The sequence below is a fragment of the Microtus oregoni genome, unplaced genomic scaffold (assembly GCF_018167655.1).
Source record: "Microtus oregoni isolate MIOR12 unplaced genomic scaffold, Mior012 000054F_ref0000373, whole genome shotgun sequence".
NCBI classification, from domain to species: domain Eukaryota; kingdom Metazoa; phylum Chordata; class Mammalia; order Rodentia; family Cricetidae; genus Microtus; species Microtus oregoni.
Genome location: NW_024543830.1, coordinates 13104008 through 13115048, shown reverse-complemented (window position 1 = coordinate 13115048; position 11041 = coordinate 13104008). Strand labels below are relative to the sequence as shown.

Genomic DNA, 11041 nt, shown 5'->3' with positions numbered 1-11041 from the left:
ACACGGGTAGCTTCATCTTCCTCCGCTCTTCCCGCCTCTTCCCCCGGCTACATTTTCCCCCGCACCCCACTCCACTCCAGAACGTCAGCCTCCGACTTCCGTTCGTCCCCTCCACTTCCAGGCCAAGTGTGTCCGTGTCTTCTCCAGGATACTGACAATAAAGTTTTTTCTCTTCTCGCTCCCAGGAGCCCCGCCTCAACTCTAACTATCGCGAGATCTGGAGGCGCGGCTACCATGGCGGCGGCATTTGAAGCCCCGGCGGCCCTGGCAACCGCGGAGTCAGCTATGGCGGCGGATTGTGTGGCCGTGCCGGTCCCGGCTGCGGAGCCAACCCCCAGCTCCCCGTGGAGCTTGCGGACCGCTCACGACATCGGCGGGCCGCGGACGCGTACAGGGGACGTGGTGCTGGCGGAGCCGGCGGATTTCGAGTCGTTGTTGCTGTCGCGGCCCGTGCTGGATGGGCTGCGGGCGGCCGGCTTCGAGAGGCCGTCTCCCGTGCAACTCAAGGCCATCCCGCTGGGGCGCTGCGGGCTCGGTGAGGACCGGGGTCAGCCGGGAGAACTCCGGGGAGACGCCGTGGCGGGGCTCGGCGAGGCTCTGGGCTCGCGATGGAGTTTGAAGATGGTTAAGACTTTGTAGCATCGAGTCCACGTTGGAGACGGTCATCGGTAGAGAGATTCGGGGACCAAGGGGCTGGAGAAATGGCTCTGGTTGAGTCAGGGATCAAGCACGCTATGTGCGCGTTTGAGAGTCAACTAAAAGTACTCGTGACACCTAGGTGGTCTTAGGAGAGAGCCTGGTCATTCTCTGATCTCATATTAATCTCTAGTTTCTTCAGTGAATCTAGCTAATGATAAGTATTTTGTTTCTTCCTCAGATTTAATTGTTCAAGCCAAGTCTGGCACTGGGAAAACTTGTGTATTCTCCACCATTGCTCTAGACTCCCTTATTCTTGAAAACTATAGTACTCAGGTGAGTTTAATACAGAGGATCCAGAGGGGGTGGGTAGGCACGTGGACTCTAGCTAGACTTAGGAAAAACTACTGACTCCACACAGATGGTGAGTTTGATGAATGAAAACCAACCATTTGAAAATTACAGAAGTAAACTAGATGGTAATAAGATCGTTGAGTTGTGGCCAAGAATATCATTATTAATTTTTTAAAGTTGGAATTTTCTATAATAACTTCTTGAACATTTGTCAACTAAAATCATTACGCAATTAAAAACTTTCACTTGATAAACTGGGGTTAGACCTAGAAGGTAAAAGTTTTGGTTTATTTAATATGCTATGGCAAATTTTGTGTGGTTGTGCTTTTTTTTTTTTTTTGAGACAGGGTTTCTCTTTGTAGCCTTGGCTGACCTAGAACCTGCTGTGTAGACAGGTTGGCCTCGAACTAACAAGAGATTTGCCCGTCTCTGTCTCCCAGTTCCTAGGATTAAAGGTGTATGCCATCACCGCCAGGCTTCAGGTGGTTCTTTTTTCTTTCTTTTCTAAAAATGTTATGATTGCTCTGTCTGCAAGTACACCTGCATGCCAGAGGAAGGCACCAGATCCCATTATAGATAATGGTGAGCCACCGTGTGCTTGCCTCCAGGACACACCCCTACCCCTGCCCAGTGGTTCTTAAAGTCTTTTGTGTGCGTGTATTGATCTCCCAATTTTCCAATTTTAGGTTGTTTTGGATTGGTTTTAAGATTGTCCTATGGTCAGCCGGGTGGTGGTGGTGCACACCTTTAATCCCAGCACTCGGGAGACAGAGGCAGGCGGATCTCTGTGAGTTTGAGGCCAGCCTGGTCTACAAGAGCTAGTTCCAGGACAGGCTCCCAAGCTACAGAGAAACTCTGCTTCAAAAAACAAAACCAAACCAAAAAAAGATTGTCCTACTCAAATTAGTAGGAAATTTGGGTTTGGGAGATCATTCTTCAAAAAGATTTGTTCAGCCAGTATTACATATAAATACTACATTAGGCACCGGGAATTAAACAGTCAATTGGATATGATCCTCCCACCATCTTCTGGAGTGTAGTAGTTGTGGTTGACTTTATTTCAAGTTCAAGAAGTGGCTGCCAGGCTGGAGAGATGGCTCAGTGGTTAAGAGCACTGGCTGCTCTTCCAAAGGTCCAGAGTTCAATTCCAGCAACCACATAGTGGCTCACAACCATCTGTAATGAGATCTGGTGTCCTCTTCTGGCCTGCAGGCATACATGCAGACAGAATACTGAGAACACTGTATACATAATAAATAAATAAATAAATAAATAAATAAATATTTTTTAAAAAAGTGGCTGCCATGAAGATGAATCTTTAAAAGTGCTGTTTTGTTTTGTTTTGTTTTTTTAAACCCAGAATCCTTGTATTTGTCATCTAGGAACCTATTTGAGTTCTGTAGTTCTGTATCCACCAAATTCTAGGAGTTATTGAATATACTTCTTAAGGACAGTGGCTAGTCTATTTGTAGATTAGGGTGTATTTGAGAGTTTTGACTTGAAATACTTGGCAGCAGACCAAATTCTAAACCTAGGTTTTGTTTTTTTGGTTTTTTGTTTTGTTTTGTTTTTGGTTCATTTGAGACAGGGTTTCTCTGTAGCTTTGGCACCTGACCTAGAATTAGCTCTTGTAGACCAGGCTGGCCTCGAACTCACAGAGATCAGTCTACCTCTGCCTCCCGAGTGCTGGGATTAAAGGTGTGCGCTACCACTGCCTGGCACTATTTGAATTTTTTTAAAAGAATACTTTTTATTACTTGTTATTACAAATATATGTTTCTTGTTTATATGAAGAGTGCCAGGAGAGCAATTCTTTCACAACTTGTATGTTTTCTCCCATGCAGTAGGTTCTTAATAATTAATTGAGTAAATAAATGGATTGCTGGTTTTTTGTTGTTTTTTTGGTCTTGAAGCTTCTCTTTTAAAATGAAAAGTAGCACAGCATGCAATGAATGTATCACTCGTGTGTTCCTCTGGCTTGTAATATTTTACAATTTGTTTTAGATTTTGATATTGGCTCCTACAAGAGAAATTGCTGTTCAGATACATTCTGTTATCACAGCCATTGGAATAAAAATGGAAGGGTTAGAATGTCACGTCTTTATTGGAGGGACCCCGTTATCGCAAGACAGAACCAGACTTAAAAAGTGTCATATTGCTGTTGGCTCTCCTGGTAAGTTGTTAATATCTGTCTGTAGCTGAAGTTCTTGAGGAGTGGAGCATTGACTGTGACCATAGTTAAATGGGAGTCTTTGATGATGGCAATAATTACTTTCACTGGAAATGAAGAGCGTTAGACCAGTGAGACGCATGGCCAGATTATCATCAGAATCTGTTCATCTCCGTCCTGAAGCGTGTTTGAGAATATGTGGGACAGGCTTCTGACATATGACATGACTTTCAGGAAGCCTGTCTAAGTCATGGATTGAGACTTTTGTTGTTTTCTCTGGTGATTTGCTCATAAATCACTCAATGTAGAATTCAGTGCCTTTGCATTCAAGTCTTGATAACAGTGATGTTCGTTTTCCATATTTATTAGGAATGAGAAGTGAGAGCGGGGTAAAGAATGGATTCAGGCAGGATGAGAATTTAAGAGTACTAAGATTGTGAGTTAGTATGTGAATGCACACTGAGAAGATTCTTCAGTGTAACCTGTGGATAAATACTGTAAAGCATTCTTGAGGTTTGAACAGATTTGATATGTCATGAATATTTCAGGTTTTGTTGTTTTCCTGGCATATAGGTAGAATTAAACAGCTCATAGAACTTGACTACCTGAATCCGGGCAGTATCCGTCTCTTTATTCTTGATGAAGCAGATAAGCTTTTAGAAGAAGGCAGTTTCCAGGAGCAAATAAAGTAAGAGAACTAACTTGATTATAAAAATGTTGTGTCTAAATGTGTCTTTAACTTTTCCAGGTAGTGTTTGCTGTCTGCATAGTTTTCATTGTCTATGTTTTCTTGTATTTTACAGTTGGATTTACTCTTCTTTACCTGCTAGTAAACAGATGTTGGCAGTATCTGCTACTTATCCTGAATTTTTGGCTAATGCTTTGACAAGGTATATGAGAGATCCCACATTTGTAAGGTTGAATCCCAGTGATCCAAGCCTCATAGGTATGTATAGGTTTCAGTTAGTGCTAGTCTGTGACATTGTGGGGCTTCCCTTGTCTGACTGTGACTGCGTCATAGTTGCCATTAGAAGTCACCAGATGTGCTTGTTTTAACTGGGGACTTTTGACTTCTTTGTAGGTTTGAAGCAGTACTACCACGTGGTCAATTCTTACCCTTTGGCTCATAAGATTTTTGAGGAAAAGAGTCAGCATTTACAGGAACTTTTTAGTAGAATCCCATTTAATCAAGCCTTGGTGTTTTCTAATTTGCACAGCAGGTAATAACTTAATCCAGGGAATTTTAAAAAACAAAGAATAGGCATGAGGCAATAGTTGAAAGTTGTAAATCTTTTTCTTTTGTAGAGCTCAGCATTTGGCTGATATCCTTTCTTCTAAAGGTTTTCCTACGGAATGCATTTCAGGCAAGTCCAGCTTTGTCTTTGTTTAATGTGTTGCCTTGAAGCCTTCCACATCAAGGGAGAAAAAGATCACTTCTTGAATTGTTTCACGAGTGCGAGACTGCACTCATAATAAAGGAAATTTGGGCTTATTCTTCATTGGAATTTGATAATCAGTCTCCTGGAATTTTTTTAATTAAATTAAATTTTTTTAAAGGAATAACTTGGTCTGTAGTAACAATTTAGAAAATCGGTGATCAGAGATACTTAAATTTTCTTAAATACTTTAATAATCCATTATTAAAATGCTAAAATTTAAGCAGGGTATGATTTTGCATTTACTCTAGAGGCGGGAGTGGAAAGGTCATGGGCCTGAGGCCATATTTGACTATGTTAACTTAAGACCAGTGTGGGTGGCATAGCAAGACCCTGTCATAGAAAAGCATGCTAAGACTAGCTGAGTTATCTTCTCTGCTGCCCTACCTTGGCCTTTCATATGCCTGGTAAGTACTCTCCTTTGGAGCTATACCTCCAGCTGCTGAATTGACTTTAATGGGCGATGGAAGGCAGAAGTCACTCACTTCATCCACAGAGTTAATTGCTGGATTAGTAGGAAAGACTTAAAAGAAATTTTTGATTTTTATCTTCAGTTTTGTATGTAGTGTAATTCTTATTAGCTGGAACATACTCAGTATGAGGTACTAGGGAGATTAATTTCTTAGTAGGCTGATAGTTGAACCCTGGGTCACATTGAAAACCAGATTTGTAGGCTGTAGAAAGAACTCAGTGATTGCACAGGACTTTGGACCCCAGCACCCACATATCAAACCAGGTGGGTGTTTTTGCTCCTAGGTATCTGATGCCCTCTCCTGGACTCTGAATGTATAGGCACATGCAACTGTATATAGTCAGACACATAGACACAGGCATATAGAGACTCTTAAAACAAGATTTGTTTCCTTTTTTAAAAAGATTTATTTATCCATTATGTATACAGTGTTCTGTCTGCATGTGTGCCTGCAGGCCAGAAGAGGGCACTAGATCTTATTCCAGTTGACTGTGAGCCACCATATGGTTGCTGGGAATTGAACTTGGGACCTCTGGAAGAGCAGGCAGTGCTCTTAAGCGCTGAGCCATCTCTCCAGCCCCCTTAAAACAAGATTTGTAAACAGTTGGTAAGAACTTTTTTCCTGAGAACTATTTGTTAGACTTAGTAATATCACCATTTAAAATTGATTCTTGAATTTCAAATTGATTGCCTAAAGCATATTTTGAAAATACTGAGTTTAGATTTTAGCACTCATATTTGTAAACAGGATACAATTAACTTGGTTATTTCTTTTAAAACATTACGATTGAGAGTTATGATCCTTGCTTATTGTGGATTTGATACTTAAGCTAATGTATCTTAGCTTAAGTTTTTGTTGCTGTTTTTGAAATGGGATCTTATGGAGTCTAGGCTGGCCTTGAACTCTGGCTTTTTTCCGCAACCTCTGAGTACTAGGATGACAGATGGCAGCTGTGTGCTGTCATACCTGACATGCTTAGGTGTTAAGAATTTTTTTGGGTCTTTCTAGGTAACATGAACCAGAACCAGCGCCTTGATGCTATGGCTAAACTGAAGCAGTTTCATTGCAGAGTCCTCATTTCTACAGATTTGGTACGGCTCCTGCTAGCTTTGGCTGATTGTTCATCTTGGAGTGTGGTGTTATTAGATTGCTGTCCTATTTCATACATCTAGCAGGTGCCAGAGATATAAATTATCTTTCCAGTTCTGGGGAAAGTACTTTCTTAAAAATAACTTTAATGTTTGATTTAAAATTATTTTTGAAATGGTTTAGGCCTACTTAGTCATTGGAAATAGATTTTTTTCCTCTCAATGCTAAATATTTGCCTGTTTTAAATCTGACTTTTGGTTATACCAGAAGAGCATACACTGGTAGCCATGCTATAATTATTACAAACAATTGTCTTCAAGACTTCCCGTGGGATTGATGCTGAGAAGGTGAATCTGGTAGTAAATCTGGATGTGCCGTTAGACTGGGAGACATACATGCATCGGATTGGCAGAGCTGGCCGCTTTGGTAAGGAAAAAGGAAGTTGAGTGCTTTCACAAAAAGTCTGATATGAAAGGTCTTTGGACTGCTGCTTCTGTGGAAATGAGTTTCCATGTTACTCCATATTCTTAGGGACCTTGGGACTGACAGTGACCTACTGCTCTAGGGGGGAAGAAGAAAACATGATGATGAAAATTGCCCAGAAATGTAACATCAACCTTCTCCCTTTACCAGGTGTGTGCATTTCCTTTTGACATTCTTTTGTTTGTTTTTAATTAGTTAATTTATTTTGAGACAGAGTCTCTTTGTAGTTCTTTCTGTCCTGAAACTCACTATGTAGACCAGGTTGGACTGCTTGCCTCTGCATCTGAATTGCTAGGATTAAAGTTGTGTGCCTGGGGTTAAAATCGTGCACCACCATGCCTGGCTTCCTTGTGAATCAAAAGTTTTGACGTTTTTACAGTTGTAGTGATGGTAGGCTTATAAAAATAATAGCACATAGTCTTCTGTGTGCATGTTAATTCATTTAATTCTCACCACAGGCCTGTGAGTACATGCTGTTTTTAATTTGTTTCTTGTAGATTAGGACATTTAGGCATACTTTAAAATGTAGGTTAAGTAAAAATGTTAATAGCTGATAAGTAGAGAAGGTAAGTAAAGTAACTACTTGGGACATGAGGAGTATTCTACTACTGTATTAGACCCAAAGCTATAGGCTCTGCAGTTTTATTTTTGAGGCAGTGCTTCACTATGTAGCCCTGTCTGGCCTGATACGTGATGTGTAGACCAGGCTGGCATCTAATTCACAGAGATCCATCTGCCTCTATCCTCAGGGGTGCTGGGATTAAAGGTGTGCACCACCATACCTGGGCTGAGAATTTTAATATGTATTCTTCCTTGTATAGACCCCGTTCCTGCTGGCCTGATGGAAGAATGCTTGGACTGTGATGTGGAGGTCAAAGCTGCACTGCATACACGCAGCGTACCAAGTCTACCTACCCAGACTCCCCAAAAGCAAGTTCAGAAACCAGAGAGAGCCTTCCAGACTCAAAGAATTCCTGGTAACCAAATGCCTTCCCCTAGAAATACTTCTGTGTCTACACTCTCAGCCAAATCAAAGCATAGTAGCAAACAGAAACCTCCTGTGAAAAGCCCCTCAGAGTGTGGGATCATAGAAAAGGCTGCTCCACCGGAAGAGTTGGGCTGTAACACACAACCGGAAGAGCAAGTGAAGAGTTCTGATCAGACCGCTGCTGAGGACTTCTCTAGTAGCAGCCAGCAGCAGGCCAAAGAAGCCTCATCTGGGCCCCTCCCCAAAATCCCTTGTCTCTCTTCCTTCAAAGTTCATCAGCCGTGTACTTTGACTTTTGCGGAACTGGTAGAGGATTACGAGCACTACATCAAAGAGGGGTTAGAGAAGCCTGTGGAAATTATCCGGCACTACACGGGGCCTGGGGCTCAGACTGTGAATCCTCACAATGGTTTTGTGCGAAATCGCATCTCTGAAGATAGAGCACAGATACTGGCAAGTAGTAGCCAGTCTGGGGACTCAGAGAGTGAGAGCGATTCTTGCAGTTCAAGGACTTCTTCCCAGAGCAAGGGCACTAAGTCGTATTTGGAAGGCTCTTCTGACACTCAGTTGAAAGACTCCGAATGTACACCTGTGGGCAGACCGCTCCCTTTGGAACAGGTTGTGAGTGGAAATGATGCCCCAAGTCAAGTGGAGTGTCAGGAGTCTCCTGAAACCCCAGTGAAGGCAAGGCATAAAGAAGGAACTAGCCAGGGATCTAAGCAGAGTCGGAGAAATCCACCACGGCGCTCCTCTTACCGAGCCCAGACAGAACCCCAGGAGGAGGCTTGGTATGACTGTCAGAGGGAAACAGATGCGAGTTTCTCCGATACCTACCAGGATTATGAGGAGTACTGGAGGGCATATTACAGGGCGTGGCAAGAATATTATGCTGTTGCTTCCCACTCGTACTATTGGAATGCTCAGAGACATCCCAGTTGGATGGCTGCCTACCAGATGAATACAGTGTATCTCCAAGAAATGATGCGCAGTAACCAGTGATGACCATAGACTGTCAGCAGTAATGGATGTGCACTCTTCACCTGGAGTAAGTGGGGGATGGTGGCATTTTGGAGGAACTTGAGAGGACTTTGAGGCTTTCTACTGGGGCACAGCTATTTTTCAGATTATTTTGACTTGGTCCAGGAATATTCTTTTTTTTCCAATTTCATCAGATTTGCAAGAGAATTTTTAGAACTTGGATCCAAAGACCCCCAAGGTGCCACTTCATGTAGGCTGTTCCCAAAAGAAACATTTTAAAAGGTGATGTATATGGCACTCCTTAAATAAAAATAGTTAAAATTTGAATATAATGTTTTTCTGTGGAGTTCCTTACAAAAGGATTGCACTACATTTCTGTATTACTGTATTCTCATGGGAATCTGATCATGTAGATCTTTGAGGTTTAGGCAGGAAGGAATCTTTCAGTGCCCTCTGCTTCCCGTGGTAGTTTCCGCTAGCTGTGAAAACAGATTTAGGTCAATGTTGTGGATGCTTTTCTGTTCATCCTCCTGAAGAAGCTGAAGGTTGCCCACATCTCACTGTGTTAAGTAGGGCAGTGTCATCTGTGGCTACCTTCTGCTCACGGGGCAGCTTATCCTCAGTGCTTCTTGGGTTCTAAATGAATCTCTTAGAAGCCATGGATAGGCTGACCCAGGAAAATTTCTCATTCCGTAAGTGGGATTGTGAACGAAATTGCAAAGGACTCGTAGGCCCTCTTAAGTGCAGGTTGAGACTTGCTGTGAGTTGCATAGATGGGACCTACTAGTTCTGCGGGTAGGCTAATGGAAAGGCCTAGCTCTTAGTGCTCAGTGTGTGATAGAAGACAAGTCCATTCTGTTCTGACTCTTTCCATACTATGTTCTATTCTCCTTAATCTGTGCCAAAGAATTTTTTCCTTGAATGCTAGGATCTAAGAGGAGCTATCATTTTTCCGAGCTCTCTAAGTTATGATTAGGAAAGTTATAGCACTTAGAGGCTAAGCATTCTTTTTATCACTAAACTTTGGGGTCGGGGATCTTGTGAACTGGATTTAGGTGATAGAATCCCTTATGTATTGAGAAATTACTTTAAAATAGCAAAGTTCTTCTCTGTGTACATACTTAGCAGTGTAGACCCTTTATTCTAATGTTGTCAGCAAACACACAGCCATTGTCATTTCATGTGAAACGTCCCTAGCATTTAGTCTTAAAGCGTTTAGCTTGGATTTCTGTGATTTGGCATGGTCAGTCGTATACCGAAAAATCAATACTATACATGTATTGTGAAGTTAGATGAAATAATTTAGCAAACCTAGGTTAGGTTCAATATATTACTAAGTTGTAGAGATTTTAATTACACACTTAAATAAGATCCTGTCAGTACTATGTAATTGAACTCACCTCTTTCTACCCTCCCCCGCCACAACAGAGCCAACTTCATTGTTTGTCATTGCTAGGGGATTAATTAGAATACTGCTGCATCTTAATTAGGGATGAGGCTACCCATTAGTCTTGAAATTAATTGTATTCTCTCCAGGTTTGTTTTGTGTTTGCTTTTTTTTTTTTTTTGATACAGAATTCCTTTAGTTAGTCAGGATTCATATGCATTCTTACGTCATCCAGAGCAGGTTTCCTTAGGGTCTCTGTAAATGTTGAACACTGAATGCCCGAGTCAAGCTTCACAGGGTGGAGAGAGAGCTGATGGAAAACAAAACAAAACAAAAACACTCCCAAATCCAATAGCAAGTATATGAATTAAAACTTGAGAAACTTGGGGCACTTTGAAAGCGAGCATATGCATCTTCATGAGGCGCTGAAGGACTTTGTATCCATGGGCTGGAACTGGGGAAGTTGGAGCTGTTTCCATTACAGGTAGTGGTAGTGCAGAGGTGAAAGTGGAAGGACATCTGCCACCCCCTGTGCGTGGCTTGCTGTGTGTGTGGGGGCAGTGGTCTTTTATCCTGTCACTTGTATTATTTTAATAAAATGCTGATTGGCCAGTAGCCAGGCAGGAGGTATAGATGGGGTGGTGAGAACAAGAGGGCTTTGGGAAGAAGAAAGAGTCTGCAGTTGTGACAGAGGAAGCCAGACACAGGGAGCAAGATGAGAATGCCTCGCTAATAAAAGGTACCATGACACGTGGCTAATATAGACAAGAATAATGGGCAAATTTAAGATGTAAGAATTAGTTAATAAGAAGCCTGAGCTAATAGGCCAACAAGTTTATGATTAATGTAGACCTCTGTATGTTTCTGTGTGACTGAATGGCTGCGGGACCAGGTGAGACAGAAACCTCTGTCAACAGCTGGGAACAAAACTTCGGTCTTGTGCTTTTAACCACTGAGCCATCTCTCCAACCCTCCGCTTTGGATAATTCTAAGAATGCAAATTACTTCTTTATTTATAAGAGCATGTGTCTTTAAGGTAAATTTCAG

The 11041-nt window shown here is 42.1% G+C and overlaps 1 protein-coding gene across 1 annotated transcript; it reads left to right on the top strand.

The window, feature by feature from the left end:
• Positions 1 to 223: 223 nt before the first annotated feature.
• On the top strand, positions 224 to 8926 carry LOC121437950 (probable ATP-dependent RNA helicase DDX20). Its single transcript, XM_041638098.1, has 11 exons — positions 224 to 535; positions 878 to 972; positions 2995 to 3163; positions 3734 to 3848; positions 3964 to 4106; positions 4242 to 4380; positions 4466 to 4524; positions 6078 to 6160; positions 6479 to 6584; positions 6690 to 6791; positions 7463 to 8926. Exons 1-11 carry the CDS (start codon positions 235 to 237, stop codon positions 8626 to 8628), a joined length of 2478 nt encoding a protein of 825 aa, XP_041494032.1. The 5' UTR covers positions 224 to 234; the 3' UTR covers positions 8629 to 8926.
• The last annotated feature ends 2115 nt before the right edge of the window (positions 8927 to 11041 follow it).